Raw genomic sequence first — 18,773 nt, 5'->3', positions numbered from 1 at the left:
CAGCACTATTTACAATAGCCAAGATATGGAAGCAACCTAAGTGTCCATCAGTAGATGAATGTATAAAGAAGATGTGGGACATGTACACAATGGAATATCATTCAGCCATAAGAGGAAAACAAATCCTACCATTTGCAACATGGATGGAGCTAGAGGGTATTATGCTCAGTGAAATAAGCCAGGCAGAGAAAGACAAGTATCAGATGATTTCACTCATCTGTAGAATATAAAAACAAAGAAAAAGGTGAAGGAACAAAACAGCAGCAAACTCACAGAACCCAAGAATGGACTAACAGTTACCCAAGGGAAAGGGACTGGGGAGGATGGATGGGAAGGGAGGGATAAGGGAGAAAAAGGGGCATTACGATTAGCACGTATAATGTAGGTGGGGGCACAGGGAAGGCAGTACAGCACAGAGAAGACAAGTAGTGACTCTATAGCATCTTACTATACTGATGGACAGTGACTATAATGGGGTATGTGGTAGGGACTTGATAATAGGGGGAGTCTAGTAACCATAATGTTGTTTATGTAATTGCACATTAATAACACCAAAAAAAAAAAAAAAAAGAATGGGGGCGGTACCACCCTCCCCAGCTACCTTAACTGCTTGCTCTCAATGCTCACCCTTTCCCCCTCTGGTGCTGACTCAAACCTCTTAAGCTCCACGACTAGAAGAGGACAGATAGGACAGAAGCCCCCTGGGAATTACCTTTACAACTTTCTTTCCCCAAAAACAAAGAAAAACCCCAAGAATGGAAGTCTCAGTAATACTGATAAAGAAAAAAGAAAATATGAGACGTAACTATGAGGCATGTGCTTTGAATGAAGCTGCTCAGATGATAAAAGACTGGGTGAGAAATAAAGATTATGGCACAATCTGCCTTACATAAACAGGTCACAGGTGCTCGAACCAACTCATCAAAACTGAAACATTTCAAGTTACCTCAGATATGTACTAGGCTGGGGAAAATGTGGCCAACACCTTCAATCACCTCTATTAACTAAAAACAATAATATTTCAAGACTCCAATATTTCATAAACATCTTTTCATTTTAGCATTTAAAAAAATCTTCATTAAAGAGGCTCATTTATATTCTTAAACCACGCCTTAGAAAAAACCATGGCCCTCTGTGATGACACTGTGATTTTGGGAGTGCAGCCAATCTGGCACACGGGTCAGCACCTCTCTCATGAGCTGCTCACTTGAGAACCCCACCTCACACCAGCTTTCAGTCGGCAAGGGACCAGGGACTTCCAGCTCTGTGACTCACCTATAACCTGGGGAAGATGGATATGCCTGGGAGGGCGCCTATAATGGGAACTGAGTCTTTGCCATTTACAAGAAATGAAAATCAGCATTCTCAAAAGGAGGTCCTACCTGGAAAGCTGTGATGTGGGACTGAGGACTCACAAGCTCCCTGCATTTAGTTTTCCACTTCCTGTCCTGCTTGGCAGGTGAGCTCTGTGCTGTGGGCCTCAGCCTGAACTTGGGAAAACCTGTCCCAGGACTGACAGTCCAGGTGGGCCCTCAGCCTCCTGCCCAGGGGCAGATGACACCACCTCTCTGTGTGCCATGCTACCAAGAAGGTTGGCGAGCACCACCTGAGGGGCACCTGGCAATCAACTCCTACACTCACCACGCACCACCTCACCCTGTGCCCCATGGCCCACACCAGTACTGAGCCAGCTGTGAGCGGGCATCCCAGGGCACCCATCCATCAGGTGAGCACAGTCTGCTTAACGTCCAGCCACCCTCTCCTGTGAGGTTGAGTACCCGCAGGCCTTCATCTGGCTGCTTCTTGAAGCTCCGTGCCATACACTCCAGCATTTTCTGAAACACTTTCTGGACCATGTCAAACAGCGCTGTGACATCTTCGTCTGAGTTTGCTTTCTGCACCAAGGAGCTTCTCGCTGCCTCTTTCAGAATGCCAAGGAGTAACGAGACATAAAAGAATCCCTTCACTAGAAGGACAGTTGGAAAAATCGGTTATCTCATTACACCGTTTAGTTGAAATTATTACACATTTTCACTTAACATATGTGTATTCTGTAACTTAAAAGAGACTGTTACTGGTAAGCCAATACCAAGCTGTATCAGATTAGTCTAAATTTTAACATATGTACATGAAACTTGCTTCTTTTTAAATTGTGAAACTGAATAGAGGGGCCTTGCCAGCATGGAATGGGGAGGGCAGCAGGGGAGCTGACGCCCAGGGTGCCACTCTAGCTCCCACTGTCCTGCCCAGCAGGTGTCTGAGCCCTTCAGCAACAGGCCAGCCAACGAGGGGCCGCCACACCTCGGCCAATGAGCAGCCAGCACAGGCGGGACCCCTGGCTTCCGCCAATGGCGGGGCAGCCCTTTCTCTAGAAGAGCCTCTTCTCCTTTGGTCTCAGATTTGCTTGTGGTTTTGTCGGGGCTCCTGGTTCTGAATTTAATTCTCTGCTGTTCCTGAACAAGCTCATTTTTGCTGGAAAAATAGCTGGCAGTTTTATTTTTAGGGTTAAAAAAATATAAAACAATACCTTCAATGACAGTAATGGCGCGTCTGACTCGGCCACTAAGCACCGTGCCCCCTGCACGCGCGGACCGCATGGCCCCTGACACGGGGATTAGGGAATGTCTTATTTTGTCACGGGAGAGTAACATCAACACCGGCTCTGCTAGCAGTCGGGAGGGATGGCCACAGAGCCTTCCAATAGGACTAATGGCTCCCTTCAACCAACCCTGTTAAGTCTCTCACACTTCGGTTTATCAGTTCTCTTTCAAAAGGCCTCCTTTCCCGCAAAGGTCTCTGTGTGTGAGCCCAACCCTGCCGTGCGCCCTGGAGGGCTTCAATGCTCACCTGCCTCCATCCCACCTTATCTGTAAGCACCGTCCTCAGGCGCTCCTACAGCTCCGACCCTCACACTGCCCCTACTGCTTAACCTGTATGTCTGCATGCAGGAGAGCCTCCCCATTTAGACAGCAATTCCTCTTGGGGAGGCACCATGCAGCGCAATTCCTTCTTATGTACATTTAAAAACACATACTATATAAACTACAAATAAACACTTGAAGTGTGTCATATGCAAAAACACAGAAATAGCATTCCTCTTTAAGAGTATCATCCAGGCAATGGAGAGGCATGACCTCTTTGACCTTATACAGGGGTCATATGACCTTACAAAGGAGAAGGGCCTGAAGAATCACACAAGCTCCTCCATTTATGAAATAGATTACCCCAGTGCCCAACTTTACCTGCTAACTTAAGGTAAGTGAATGGCCATGCCCCAGTCCCATTCACCCATCAAATGGTCTATGGCACCTTCATTACCAGAACCAACTAAGTTTCTAAAACTTTTGCAAACATGAAGGAACTTTCAAGAACCAAATCTCTTTTATCTGAAAGAAGGGAAAGGAACACACACTCTGCCCATGTGCAGCACACAGGAGTCAGGCTGAGAGCATTGAGCTCCTTGAAGGCAGGTGCCCACAGCTCTGAAGGCCAGGTCTTCAAGGCTCAAGGGCCCTGAAAGCAACGGGCCTCCTGTGAGCGCCTCACAGCCACGCGCATGGGGAAGCACCTTGCATGGTATCTTTAATTACTGACAAAAATCTGAAGTTAAAAATTCAGTTATATTTCATTATATTCTAGCACTATGTGCCTTAAAACCAGATACATGTAGATACTGGTTAAGTAAAATAAAACGAATTAGTAAAGACATGCCAGAATTCACTGCTATGAAGTCCCACTCGTCGGGAGCCATTAAACAACCCTCACACCCCACAGGGTGGCCAGCGCAGACAAGAACTCTTTTGCGAGCTTCGCAACATGGATGCCAGAGAGAAGCAGCAGACAGGCTCAGGGCCACCACTGCACCAGCCCCCTCACGGCAAAGTCGCTTGGCAATCAAGCAAACCGGAGAGCAGCCCAAGGCCCCAGGGCAGAAACTCTGGACTGACTCACGTCCCGCACCAGAAACACCTTTAACCTCCTGGCTGCACCAGCCTTTAAATTCCTTTTGCATTACCCATCTGTCATGTAAGGGTCCTGACTGGAAGTGAAGGAAGCAGAGAGAGGACTGGTTCTGATGAACTGCTGGAAGCTAGTGCTTTAGTGAATGAAGCATACCTGTTTGCATAATTCCAAGACTCCACTGTAAAAGCTGAATCTGAAACTTAGAGTCACCAAGGCCAGCCATAATGACGTCTTTGCAACTAGCCAGGTAAGTCTGGAAGAGAGGCAGGTGTAAGGCTACAGAGGAAGGCGGGCCAGGCCAGTGGGGCGGGGCAGCCCCCAGTGCTGGGCGTACTGCTAGCTACCTCCTGAGGCTGCTTTACAAAGTGATTAAAGCACATTAATTCTTGCTTTTCTTTCCATAAGAAACCTAGACACATATTTTATGTAACTGAACAAAGATTACTAAATGCCTATTACATGCAATATGTGAGATTACATTAAAATTATGTAGAATTTATGCTTTGCAAAAAGATAAACTCTATATATTTAAATGCCATGATAGGTGTTTAAGAAGAGGAGCACTATGTAAAGTTAGGACTTTTAAATAGAAAATAAAACCTTGAAGCGCATCACAAGCTTAGCAAAGGGAAGTCCTTGTCCTCAGACTCCTAACCTGGATAATTTGCTGATAAACGACCCTCTGAGGCTTCAGGTGTTCCTCTTCTTTATCTCGGATAAAAGACAAAACTCTGCTTTCTAACCAAAACCCAGTGTCTTCCAAAATGGACAGGTACACTTTTCCTTCTGAGCAGAACTGTCCAACAACAACAGAAAGATTAATCAGTGACGGCACCATCTTTGCAGACCAGCTTCACCCTTGCAGGTGCAGTGGGACACACCTTGTGCTGAAGGTGGATGCTCAGGCGGCAGTGGAGGCTGAAGGCACGAAGGGCCGTCGCTTCATTCAGGTGGTGAGTCTTCCCACCTGGCGACTGTAAAACTGATTCCAGGTCCACCTGTAAAATAAATACATCTGTTCCAAGTGACAAATTACCACCTCACGCTGTATGATGCAGACAGCAGGACACACAGCCACCCTGGGAGACACACACAGCCATCCTCCGAAACTTAGAGCATCTTCCCATCGTCTGCACACTAAGGGACTGGAAAATGACTTTAACAGTGTTGCCCAAGGAGCCGCTGGGATCAAGCATGTCCTGCCTCTGCCCCTGGGCTGAATTCTAACCTTCTGAGTGAGGGGTGAGGCCTGCAGAGACAGCACTGCGAGGACAGGCCAACAGAAAAGAAGAAAGGCAACTGCCCGGGAACAATTCCCTCCCGGCTCAGGCAGGGTGAGAAGCTCCAGCCCCCCCGCAGCCCCCCAGCCTCACCCTAACAGGACAGCCTCACACTTGGAAAGGTGTGGGCCATGTCTGCTTGTCCCGTGGAGGGGCAAGGGCCCCACCAGCATTTAAAAGGTGGTGATATCCATGTGCCTCTGCTAGGAAAGCCTGCGGTGGAGGATGCGCTGCATTTCTCCTAGATCCCACACCAGTGCAGCCGGTGTCCAGCTCAGTCCAAGACAAAACCCCAGTGCTGCCCACCTGTGCCTGGACAGGACTGAGCACGCGGCAGGTACTGGGCTTGCTCTGGGCTCGCTCAGGCCTCGTCCACCTCCTCATCCACGGCCACACACCTCCTCCTTCTCCAGACCCCCACCTTCCCTCTCCGACAGCCGGTGCTAGTACACTGGAGGCACTGCCTGCAGATAGCCAAACTCAGCAGCAGCAGGCTGTGCCGGGAGCTGGCCCTGGAAGTGATGGCCAGAGGAGAGGAGATGGGGGGAAGTAAGAGGAAGCACTCCCCGAGGACTCCGAGGACAGCTAGAGTTCCCATATTCATGCGCAGGCACAGGGCAGAACTTGTGGCAGAAGCCCTACAGGTGGGTGTGATCTGGGAAGCAGGGCCCCTCGGGAGTCCTCACTCCCTGGGCAGACTGGACACCACACTGTGCTTAGAACAACACATAGTGGAAGGACCAGGGCCCAGAAATGGCAGCCTGGTCCCCATCTTGCCCCATTTAGTCCCGTCTCTGTCCTCATCTGGAAACTGAAAGAGGGGCTAGATACTGCTCAATTCTGTCCCAGCTGCGGAAACTTCACATGATGAATACAAAACTTAGATCTGGCCTCCCCTTGCCCACAAGTCCTAGAACCGCTCCTGCTGTGGCCCACAGCCCCTCTGTAAACTTACCTTTGACGTTTCCAGTGCCTTCAAAAGATGGTTGAGTGTCTTCTGGGGAGCAGAGAGCAGGCACTCTCGGTTCTGCACGTGGGTCAGCAAATACTCTGTGTAGAGCAGCGCCAGCTCAGGTTTTACTGGGCGTGTATCACGGACTTGCACCTTCCGCTTAGATCCCGAGTTACTCTGAGAAGGAGCAATAAACTGCTAATCAGACCACGCATCCCCAGGAGAGCACGCATTTCCCATACACACCTGTCCGCACTCAGCCTGCTTTAGGAACGGGAGCGCACCTTGCTCTGGGGCTGCCCTGGCAGCCAGTCACAGATGAGCTCCAGGACGAGACCCAGCTGCCCCCAGGAGCAGAGACAGTCCAACAAAGTGCAGTAACTCTTGTCTGCAACTCCCTCCTTTTGGTTCCTTAACCTGGACATCACACTGCAGCTGAAAATGTCAAATACATCAGATTTAATTTTTCAATAATAATCTCCCACTTTGCTAAAAGGTGGGGTAATGCAGCAGCTACAAAGGGGGTACATAAGTCCCTCCTGCTACAGGGGTTCTTGGGCGTCCTCCACTGCAGCAATTAACTCACTGCCCTCCCACAACTATTACCCGGGACAGGTTCCAGCACTCAAGTCAAGGCGCCCAGGCCTGAGGATTATGTTATCAGGGTAATGCCAGTCACATAAAAACCGCAGCCTCTCACTTCTGTGTAATCTTTCAGACACTAGAGCAAAGATTCCTAATTTTCTTTTTGTTTAGCCTCACAACACTCATTTTTTCAAAAATATGAATAAAAATAAGTCATTTTTACTGAGATAATAGCCAACACTTTAGTGGAATACTATCCAATAAAAAATACAATGCAAGTGACAAAATCGGGCCGCTGATATCATTTTAAGTTTTCTAGCAGCCACATTTTTAAAAATGAAGAGAAACAGTTAAAATTAATTTCAACAATATATCTTATTTAACCCACTCTGTCCACAGTGTTGTTTTAAGGTAGGTGTGATCAATAGAGAAAATGGTGAGAACTTCTACTTTAATCTTTTCACACCAGTCTCCACATCCTTGGGAATTCTACACTCATGGCACATTTCAGGAGAGGCCACGTTACATGTGCTCAGAGTCACATGTGGCTAAGGGTTTGGGGCTCTGGGGTCCCATCACCCGGGCTTCAAAAATGGCCCCCAGACCTTAAAGCTGAACGACAGCGTTAGGTCCACACAGCCCTCCCTGCATTCCCCAGCCACACCAGAGCCCTGGAGACTCATCGCCACTAGGAAAGGGAGGCAGAAGGAAGAAGCCACCGTGAACTCAGAGCTAAGGTGTGAAGTCTGTTGAACAAGGGATTAATAACTAAGCACCAGGCTGGCAGGACCCCCTCTTCACCCCCATCCTGGAAAGCAGAGAGCACCTGAACGCAGGCACAGCAGAGGCTGGCATAAAGGACATCAGCATAAACAAAGGGGTCTTGCAGCGATCGTCCTATAGGCATAAAAGGGAAACAAAAGGTAACACTATGGCAGTTTGGGAGCCTCCCCATATACCCCACTGATAACCATCTTAAAAGTTAATCAGGTGGACCTAGAGTGAGTCATCATTCGGTGTTCAGTGAGAAAACTTAAACCTGCTGGAAAGCCTCCTGTTGAAACAGTCTCAAAGTTTTATGACATCTTACTACTTTGTGTGGTACTTAATATGGGCAGCTGTTTATCAGGTACCTACTGTGTATCATGCACCAACCTGGATCCTGGGGCGGTATCGGCACTCAAAACAGACAAAACTCCATCAAAGTACTGACTTCTATTCTCAAAATAGTCCTGACGGAAGGAAAAAACTGACTCTACATACTTGGTATCCTGGATGCAAATCTCCAGAGAATGAAACCATTCAGAGAGAAATGTTTAAATAAAATATTCAGAATATCTTTAGGAGGACAGCGTAGCTTTGTGCACATACTGGAGCAGCCTGGCCACATCTGAGACCACCTAACTAGCTGGAGTGACACAGGGCAGAGGCTGGAGCCTCAGAGGCCGTCTCCTCCTCTGCAAAACGGGAACATGTTGTTGGAAGCACTAAGTGAGCCAGATGACACCAGACCCACTACAGGTCCTGCCACATGGCAGCATTTAATACACTGTAGCTACAGCATTATGACTACACTGGAAAGCAAAAAGCAGGCCAGACTAGATCAAGAACTCTTAAGAGATATCCTTGATTGGGTGTGACAATGAGGGATGATGGGTCCTAAAAGAAAAGGAAATAACAATTCTGAAAACATACATGGCACAGAAACAAGGGCAACATCAAAATTTATCTGTAATTAATCTGCAGTTGGAATGAACCCATCCTTACCCCAACTCCCAAAAAGGAAAGAAAATATTTTCCTAATGCTAAATAAGCAGACCAATAATTACTGCCCATTGTGTGTGGGTTATAGACTGTTCTTTTACCTGCGTGATGAGCACGGTGTTCTCTGAGCTCTCCTTCCAGAATCATTCGGAATTAACTGACCTAATAATCAGCGGCCTTCCCCGGCTCCTAGACAACCCCAGACCCACCCTCATGAGTCATCTCAGCCGGGACCTTGTGGGTTTCTATGTTTATCTGTGCAGGTTTTGAGATAACAGTGTAGTTATTTGAGTTTTGAAATGTACTAGTAACTTCCACAAGCTAGATTATACTTTTACGGACAGGTCATAGCATTTCAGAGATAGAATGAAGCAGGGAGACTTGACCTTCACAGAAACACGCTCAAAAAAGCTGAGAGGCAGAGGCCACACAGGCACTGTGAAAGAGCCCAGAGTAAAGTCTATCAAGAGAAGGGTGGCTCGTAAGCCCTGTGACCCTCCTCTGTTAAAACCACGCTTTCTTTACAATTGGGAATGAACTTGCATTTTTAGCTGTCTTATTTTTGTTTTTGAAATAGGTAGGCACTTCCTTCAGAAGTAGAAAACCAAGGAATAGAATAAGGCCCTTCCCTTCACCCAAACAGAAGTCACAAATCGTCTGTGCGCCCGATGATACACCACCACCCGAGCCTGCCAGAAACACAATGGCTTAAGGTGTGCCACCACAGCCTCAAACGCCCACACGGTGCGGCTGCCACTGCACCCTGACATTCACAAATGCATTCCCCATACCCAGCAAGTCAAACTAGACTCTGAAATGGTGTACAGGCCACAGCAGATGGGAAAACTGGGGGCCTCCACCAGCCCCTCCGGGTACTGGCTCCACCTCTTACTGCACAGGGCAGTGCCAGGCGGGAGACAGATGAGCAGTGAATGCTGCACAAATGTACCTTCAGGTGCCTGCTTACCAGTGTGGCCAAGCTTACCTTGAATACTTTCAGGTACTCAGGGAGCACAGAGGCAAACTTGTTAATGGTGTAGACTCTGGCCTCCTTGTTATTTTCCATACTTCGGTGAATACTTTTCCAAAGAATCACAACAATTTCTAGTAGACCTGCCATGGACGCAATGTCACTTACTGACAATGTTTTGTCCAGAACCTAGGACACAAATCATTTTATTGTTCAAGAATCAAATCCTAACAACTACTGAGATAACAGCACTAAGTTTAAGAGCACATCCCAGAATTGTAGACCTGAAGCAGAAACATAAAGGGTATCATGTCTATTTCATGTCATACAATGACTTTATTGTCTACTTGAGAATCTCTGCTGGAAGTAAAGCTATTTTTAATAGAAGCCCACCCAAGAAATAAATTCTAAATTAACCCTATATCCTTTCAATAAACAGCTTATCTGAACTGAAGCCAAAATGTATGAACTGTTGTCCTAAACACACTAGTAAAATGCATGTTTTTTCTTTTACTCTATCTTCCGACTTGTTAAAAGATATCACTTCTTACCATAAACCTCATAGTGAACATACTGGGGGAGGAGGGAAAATATTTTAAAATTAATTTATTTAAATGTGATTACTATGGAACTCAGGTGTAAACCAACCACCACATCACACCAGGATGCAGCTCTGACCAGCCACCCCCTCTACAAAGCCCGGTAGGTATGATTCCCCCAAGACTAGAGTGTAATTACTGATGGTGAACTCCCACTCACCAGCGGCTTCCATGGCTTGTTCAGTGACATACCCATCTACATTTTCTGGGCTTAGACTTGTAGTGAGCAATAACCACTGCTATGCTGGGAGTGCTCGGGGAAAGCTGCACCTGCACTGTAATGAACCCCTCTTCTGTATGAGCGGGAGGCCTGCACTGCCATCACTGCAAGCCATGCTGTATGTACACTGTGCTTTACACACCCAACCAGCTCAGCACACGCTAGCAACCCTGTTGTGTGACTACAAGGACAGCCTGACAACTTGCAAATAACAATTCCAGGCAATTTCCTGAGAGGGGGCTACCTTGACACAGAAAGGATGATTTATTACAGGTGTTGGCATTTTATTGGGCTATCTACTCAATGTAATAGAAAAAGATACTGGGAAGAAAATAAACTCAATTAATGAGTGTACGCAGAGAAGTTAGATTCTTCAACAGGCACTTAATTCTCAAATGAGCAATGGCCAGGCAACGTCACAAGCAGGGAAGCCACCTACAAACTAGGCCAGGAAGGACACCAACAGCAGGCTGCCACCCACTGCATTTATTTCTGCTGTTTACCATCCATTGTGAGCACAGCAGCCTGCTTATCAAAGGCTCCAGAGAAAGTCACTTCTTTGCAAAAATGCGCTGCATTCCTAAGATTTCATTAAAGAGGAAGCTGTTCATTCTAGCAGAGGACATCTTTGACTTTAAGTCAATAGCATGAGAAAAGTTAAAAGAACTACTTTGAAAAGCTTTGCTTTTAGCCACAGAGCTATCTTTAGACTGAGAATATACAGCTACACAGGACAGTCTGTACCTCTTTTCTAACAGGCTAAATGGAGCTCTCTGCGTAAACCTTGTGTGTTCTACTGGTACAGAAACTGACCTAAAATGTTACAACATGCAAGCTTTCTCAATAATACCTAGGGTTTTAATAATGCAAGTGGAGGGTCCCTTCAATATTTAAAAAATTAATAGTCTCTCAACTATTACATTATCAAGTATGTTTTGCTCTTTTGCAAAACAAATTTCCCCATCAGAGTGAGCCTGCAAGGGTGGCCCAGGGAGTTGCTGTGCTCACACTCAGTCCCTGCCCGCTCTGCATCCATTCTGCACACCCTGCCTCCCACCAGGAAGGACACTATGCTGGCATCTCCAGCCCAGGTTTCTGAAGACGGATCAGTAGCAGGGGTCCACCTTCCTAAAAAATTTGCCACCCAACCCAGATGCTGAAGGAAACACTGAACAGAGGAACTCGAACTCCACCAAAAGTACAAGCAGAACCAACTCCAAAAGCTAAGGGCCAGGAAGGCCTGTGAGCCGACACCAGAGGTCAACCAGCAGTCCAGACAGAGCCCACGTGCCCTCTCTCTGTGCCTGCTTCTCCCTTTATCCCATACCTGTCTCCCTCACTGAGCCAGCGAGAAAAGGAAACGTATAAGCGGGCAGGCTGGCGGCGTAGTGGGCCCCACTGGGCACGAGCCCACGGCACCCGGGAGCGTGACAAGAGCGTGCACGGCCGGCTGTGACCAGTGCTTCCCTCATACACAGGCAGCGGGCCCAACACCAGCAAGCACACAAAGCTGCATCATAGCCCTGAGCTCGCATGTCTGTCTGCCCTGGGAGACAACCTCCATCAGGGGAGCTGGACACGGGGAGGTGAGTGAGGCGTGGCAGCGCCCTGTGGGTGGCACGCGGGCGCCACACTTCCGCAAGAGGGTAGACAAACATCTTTGGTGACGATCAAAGCCCAGGTTCCTAATCTACCTGGGTACTATAAAAACACCCCACATTTTACTTTAGATGTACATAAGCTAGGACTTTGTTTATAAGCTTACAATGCTGTTTTTGAGTAGTAAGTGTCTAAGTCTAAAGTTTTCTTATTATATAGTTGGTCATTTTGGCTTCTGAAGAAAGAGCAACTACACAATCCCTCTGATATTTTAATAGACCTTCTAAACAGAGACCCTTCCCAGAAAGGAGATCCCAAGGCGTAGAATCCATGGTGTGGTGATGAGTCAATCCTCTGGCGCTCTCCACCACAGTTCTGGCGGCGCTGCGGCCCTCCAGAATCCAGCCCAGCTACATCCAGGTCAAATTGATTCAGAGAAGCACACGGCGAAAAAAACTGGGTACAGTACCAGTGAGCCTTCCTCCACATTAAATCCTACCCCAACTCCACGATGAGCTACAGAGGATATACAGCCATTCTTCCAAATGCATTATTTGGGACCCCCCAAAAACGATCAGTTGAAATATCAATACTAAGAAAATAAATGGAAAACAAAACAGTTGCTAACATACCACTGCCTGGAAACGGTACCTCCGATTTGACACCCTGCCATTTAAGGCAGTGGAAGCGCCCTGCCGGGGCCCCACCGGGCGGCGGGCCCAGCGCCCTGCAGGCTCCCGCGAGGCCCACTTACGCTCACGTTCTCCTTCTCCTGCTCGGCGCCGTCCTCCCGCGACTCTCGCACGGCCCTCCGGGTGCAGGCATTTAAGCAATGGCGAATCACATGAATCAGCTTTGCTACAATGTTTAAGATAACCAATAATTGATGTTTCTTCAACGAAATTACCTTTCCCATAGTAACACTATAATCCCACATAATTAGAAGTGGTATTTTAACGGAAGCCATTAAGAACTGCGTTCCGGCATGAGGATTACCCAGAAACAACACAGCCCTTTCCGGAGAGCAGCCCCGAGCCCAGTACCTATGTTCGTGCAGGCGGTGTGCTCGTGCGCGTGCTGGTAGAACTTCCTGGCGGCCGCGTGGTTCATCCGGACCAACGTGACACAGCGCTCACACCACACCTCCTCGGGCTGGTTCACGGGCAGGAACGAGTTAAAGATGAGGCTGACCAGGCGCCGCGACACAGGCCGGGAATCCGATTGCAGACGGACCAAAATGTGTTCCATGGGGCATATTTTCCAAAACTATGTATAAAGCATATATGCAGGAAGAAATAACCAGTTGTTCTTGGACTCTCGAGAACATTCTAATCAAAATTCCAAGAGCATAATAAAAAAGAAACTAATTTGTACATTTAAAAAAATATAAATGACTTCAAATGACTATACAGAATCTGTGAGTCTTCTTGTAGAGAAATCAGAATCAATCACTCCAAATTTTAAGAAGCACTGGCATACAAGGTTCTAAGTAGAAGGTGGCTAGAAGGTTAATTACAATTAACTAGTACTCCACATGATGTACAGTAAACTCATATGGTAACTACATTAGTACATAAAGTGAAGATAAAAGTTTACAACGGTTCTGATATGGAAAGCTAAATTGGACACCCCATTTGCTAACCCAGAGTGAGACAGAAACCTCACTCCTGCAGCTGCCCAGCCCACTGCAGAGGGTGGGTTGCACCCCAGTGCCCCCACTGCCCCCTCCCTCCAGTGCCTGGAGGATCACGATGGGCCCCTGTGGCCCACCTCACTGTCAGAACTGCTTTACTGCCCTCTGCTCAGGAGCAGCGGAGATGCCCACTGCCTATAGAAAAGTGCCAAATTTCTAAGCAAGAGATTCAGGACAAAGAAAAATACCACAGAATGATACAAAGAAAATAATTTAAATGGAGAAATGTTCAAATCCTGTGTCCACTGCTTATTGCCTGGTAATCCTGTGCAAATCCTACTCAGAAGTGTCCCCATCTGTCCCCAGGAGCCTGGCTCTGGTGACGGCTCCCTCTCCCAGTATTTTCAGTTGGTCTTTCTCACAGGCATCTATCTTCATGTTGTTCCAACCCTTACAGCAGGGTCCCCCCCCCCCCACGGCTGGGCCTCCCCGTTTCCTCCCAGCCCCCATCCTCCACCTCCTCCTTCCCACACTCACCTCCGTGCTCAGAAACCCCACTCCACCCTCACCAAACTGTCCTAGCCAAGGTCATGACAATGCTTACTGCAAAGCCAGGTGGGCGCAGTCACACCCTCAAGGAGGCATCTCTGCGTCTGACACACTGATTCCTTCCCCACAAACGCTCCTGGCACACTTCTCAGATACCTCCTGAAAAATCTACTGGAGTAAAGACAGTGATGAACCCGCACCCTTCAGCAAACACTTCTGCTCATACTAGTATCAGGAAGGCAAAGTCCCCAGGCCTCCAGCAGCAAGTCACGGGAGAGCAGACAGGGCAGGCTCAGCCCTGCCGCAGCTGCCCGGGCCCGTGGCTTCTCCAAGAGACCCCACTGCCACCCACTGCAAGGCAGGCTGCAGTAGGCTTAGAAGCGGGAGATGGAGGCTCGTTCCAGAGCGAGGGGAGACAGACAGACGCTCTGACCACATCTCTCGCCTGCCCCCTTCCTGCCCCGAGGCCCTTGGTCAGTCCAGGAGGGTGCTGGTTTTGAGCGTGAGTGCCCCCAGGTGTGGCGCCAACTGCGCCAGCACATCTGTAGGTGACATGGTGCCAGCAGCACTCAGGCATGCTGCTTGACTGTACACCACTGTTCACAACCACCCAAAAGTAGACTAAGCAGATTTCCTGTTTGTCGCATCACGGACGGCAGCGGGAAGACATGCAGGCCAGGTGCTGATGCAGACGGGGACAGGCACCTAAGAGGGCAGGGCCAACCCTTCAGAAGCTGCTCAGGACCAGGTCAGAACCAGCAGCAGCTGGTGGGGACAACACAACGAGGCCATTAGCTGATTGGGGGGGGACCCAGAATGTGCAAAGCCCAGCCACTGCCAGATCCCCAGAGGGATGGCAAGCACAGGAGAGCCCTCCACCTGAGAATTCAAGTGACCAGGGGTGGGGCTCTTTAGGGTCAAGACCTCAGGCCCAGCCTGGCTGAGAGGAACACGCCTGAGAAACCCCCTGATCCAAGCAGTACCTGAGAGGTGTTTCACGGTCTATTCCTTTTCACATTAAAAAAGATGGCTCTTGGGCCCTTGTGGAGGTCAGATCATCTTGAAAGGGAACCAAATGCCAAGGTTCCGGCGACTGTTCTTACTACCAGCATCCCCTGCAAGTCTGCCTTTCAAGGACTCCCCAAATTAGCTTATTCTGCAATTCACTTTTCTAACATAAAATGCAGAAACAATTCTGATTAGTTCAGGATTCTGGTTTGCTTTGTTTCAATTGCCTGAGGTTTTATTTTACCCAAACCTATTACCCACAGTGTAGAATCTATAAGGACAAGAACATAAACTAGTAACTGGTGTTTCACTTCTAATGTTAGGAATAACTGCATAGTAAGAACCCAAAGGTTTTGGTTTTTTTTTCATAAAGAAGTTTTAATATTAGTAACTGTTGGTTCAGCTTAAATCTCAGATATACAATGGCAGAAATGTAGAGGTTCAAAACACAGTAAACGACTTGAAATTACTAGACATGGCAATGAAAAACATAAACAGAAGCCTAATTAACTAAGTTGATAACCACTCCTTGGCCATATGAACTAATTCCATAGAACTAGCTTTTACTGTATGCCATGCATCAGTCATTCTGCTCAGGGCCTTTGAGAAGACTTGGCTCCAGGCCCCTCTGAGCTCAGCCCACCCAGGCTTACAAAGGAAGTGAAAAGGGAGGCTCTCATTCCATGTACAGCCACATGCAGGAGCGCACAGCTGTGCAGACGTGTCCATGAAAATGCAAGGTGACACACTGCTCTTGATGCCCCTGGGGATGAGCAGCGCCCCTACTTCCCACAAGCTGCCTGTCCACATGATCACCAATCTTAGGCCTTGACTTGCAAGGAGGAGTGCGTATTGCCTAACAAACCTTTCCAGGGGCCTCCCAGCCAGCTTATTCGCTTGTACTAAGATGAAAGCAGCTGCTCACTGTGACATTCACACACCCTTTCCTGCTCTTGCCTTGCCCCTAAGATCCAGACTTTCCGTCACAGGCCCCCTGTTCCTGTCTTCCTTGGCCTCTCCCCTGTGCTCTGGAGCAGACCCATTACTAAACTGAAAACAACTTTCTCTATTCCCTTGCCAGCCATCACCTCAATAACCCTTTGCAAACAGATTTACACTTTAAACACAACACTAAGCTGAAAATTTCCCTTTGAGATTCAGAACTGTAGTTTTAATAGGCTGTTAGAATAAATGCAATCAAAACTGAAGCCAGCTTTTCTGTTACAACTGACATGCTGATTCTAAAATCTATATGGAAATGCAAAGGACCTAAAACAGCCCAAGAATTCAGGAGGAAGAACACAGCTGGAGAACTCACTCCCAGACTCCTGGAGAGCAGCCATGGTCCAGCGTGCCGCCCAGGGATGGACACAGAATAGAGTCCAGGACGGATCACACAGTCATAATCTTCAACAAGTACCAAGTTGGTGTGACTGGGTATGATGTGGGGCACCTACACTGTACAGGTCACACAAAATATTCTTTGGGTTTTTTGTTTGGTTTTGTTCTAGGAGTAAAAAAAGAATTCATAGTTCCAAATTTGAAAAGCATAGAACACACATGCTATGCAGTAATAAGGTCCCCCCAGCACTGCCTGCAGTTACCCAATTCCCCTCCCTCCATGCAAATGTTATTTTTTTCTCCTGTGATATTTCACATGTATCGGAACAAACACATGTGCATAATTCCCCATTTTACACGGCCGGCCACACACGACACACAGGCCTACGGCTGCTCTTACTCTTCCATCCTAGCAGTGCTTCCAGGCAAGCGCATCCTAAGGTATATCAGTGCATGAATGCACCACAGGTCAGTCTGGTTGACCTATACTGATGAACATGTCAGGCTGTTGCCAAATCCTGTGCCATAACAAAACAGCATTTTAAATTATATTTCAGAGAATTTTTGTGTGAAGGAAGAAAACTCACAGTGTTACCAAATAATAATGAAGTTAATAACCTTATAACCAACAATTTCAGCCAAAAGCTGAACAGAACTATCGCTACAGGAGAACTCACTTGTACCATGCCAAAATGTGTATGACAATACAGCAAATACCTCCTTGCTTCTTTCTGTAAAATGTGGCAAAGGAGTAAGGGGCTCGTGGTCAACATTTTTCAAAGTAATATTTAAGTGATTATTATGCAGCAAATATTTAAATATTTCAACAAGAACTTTCATGCACAAGACAAAAATATAATTTAAAGTGGAGCTGCTTACATTAAAGTCTTTCAAAAAGAAAATACACATTAATGATATTTCTGGAAACTTCAATGCAAATCACTAAACAAACAAAATTTTAAGACACAAACAAGTGGTAGAATATACCAGACATCAATTACTTTAAAATGTGATCAGAAAAACTCTTGTTTACAGTAAAGCTGCCTTGTCTTTCTGTTGATAGAAACATACACTTACTTATCCCGTGCCTTAAACAAGGAAATCCTCTCGTCTCACCTTAGCAGCACGCACGGCTTTGATTTTCAACAGCATATCCACAAAAGCCACTCTCACTTTCTCCGAATTGTCATGGAGACTGTATTTCAGGGCCGGCAAAAGCTGCTCTAATAGTGGGTGGCTTAGTTTGTTATCTAAAATTATAGGCAGACACTACAAAGAAAAGAGAAGGACAAAAAGCTCAAAATTAGGACAGGCTCAAAGGAAGGAAAGTTCAGGTAAGAAAACACGCAGTTCCATCCTTCCTGGAACTACTAATGAAATAAACATCCTCATTTTATAAAACAATTTCATATATAAAAAGCATACTTTAAATGAAGCAGAGTTTCAATGACTGATAATCAGTTTACCTGTCGCTTTACTTAAACAAGATTATAGTAGTTATAAAATAACTCTTCAATGCTTTCTCTCAGCTAAATTTTAAAGTATTTTTAGAGTGAAAAAAACAGAACGATTGCTGGTGGAGGGGGCTCCAAAGCCAGTTTGTATCCAAAGCTGGGTCTAAAAATCCTTTTATGCATGTATTTAACGGCCCATAAATTCTCTGTTCCTGACTCAATGTTATGTGAAAACCAGAGAGTACAGAGCCTGCATGTCTAATCAGACAGGCACCCACAGGAGACCCATACACGGCTCGGGTGGGGGCTAGGTGATGCCCAAGCTCACACCAGGCACCAACTTGTCCAAAGACCTTACATGTGTATGATCTTCTCTTTTCAGTTATTAGGAAAAATACATTTTTTTGAAAGAGACCTTACATTTTAAAGATCATATTGAACTATTTTCAGATGAGCTGATAGATTGAGCGCCCTGGATTTGCTTCAGAGGAATCTTGTGGGAACAGCGATGGGGCTACCAGGAGAACAGACTGGATGAGAAAAGCGCCCTTTCTCCTTGCCTTGTTGCTATTTTTGTTGAAGAAGCCAAATCACTCTTTTGTCGACCTCAGACTGCGTCTTGGTCGCAGGACCAATGTAGGAACAAGGCAAGGAGAAAGGGCGCTTTTCTCATCCATAGCACTTCCCATGCAAAGCAGTGTACCAAAAAGTCTATTTTAATGTATGATAATTTATTTAAAAATTTAATACATATAGCTCCTATTCTAAAATGTGTGCCCTCTCCCCCCACCCACACACACACTAAAAACCAGTATTATTTCAAGTAGACAATTTTTGTAGAAAACACTTTGGGTTT

General features: G+C 46.9%; 1 protein-coding gene across 6 annotated transcripts in view; it reads right to left on the bottom strand.

Annotated features, from left to right (window-relative positions):
• The window catches only part of NCAPG2 (non-SMC condensin II complex subunit G2), a 63,698-nt gene that overhangs the window by 18,056 nt on the left and 26,869 nt on the right, over nt 1-18,773 (bottom strand). For 4 of the 6 annotated variants that reach the window (XM_036999451.2, XM_017662188.3, XM_017662190.3 and 1 more), the window contains 11 exons: nt 17,580-17,732; nt 12,976-13,198; nt 12,687-12,790; nt 9,530-9,703; nt 7,607-7,677; nt 6,480-6,630; nt 6,199-6,372; nt 4,845-4,961; nt 4,619-4,759; nt 4,117-4,216; nt 1,779-1,966 (listed from right to left, as the gene is read on the bottom strand). In XM_036999451.2, coding sequence (XP_036855346.2) covers nt 1,779-1,966; nt 4,117-4,216; nt 4,619-4,759; nt 4,845-4,961; nt 6,199-6,372; nt 6,480-6,630; nt 7,607-7,677; nt 9,530-9,703; nt 12,687-12,790; nt 12,976-13,198; nt 17,580-17,732 — 1,596 coding nt within the window. The remainder of the gene's footprint in view (nt 1-1,778; nt 1,967-4,116; nt 4,217-4,618; nt 4,760-4,844; nt 4,962-6,198; nt 6,373-6,479; nt 6,631-7,606; nt 7,678-9,529; nt 9,704-12,686; nt 12,791-12,975; nt 13,199-17,579; nt 17,733-18,773) is intronic. The other 2 variants (XR_005056290.2, XM_073238118.1) reach the window with 2 other exon arrangements.

This window comes from Manis javanica, chromosome 6 (assembly GCF_040802235.1).
Source record: "Manis javanica isolate MJ-LG chromosome 6, MJ_LKY, whole genome shotgun sequence".
Classification (NCBI taxonomy): Eukaryota; Metazoa; Chordata; class Mammalia; order Pholidota; family Manidae; genus Manis; species Manis javanica.
The sequence above is the reverse complement of the archived record's forward strand: the minus strand, read 5'-3'. Positions and strand labels throughout refer to the sequence as shown.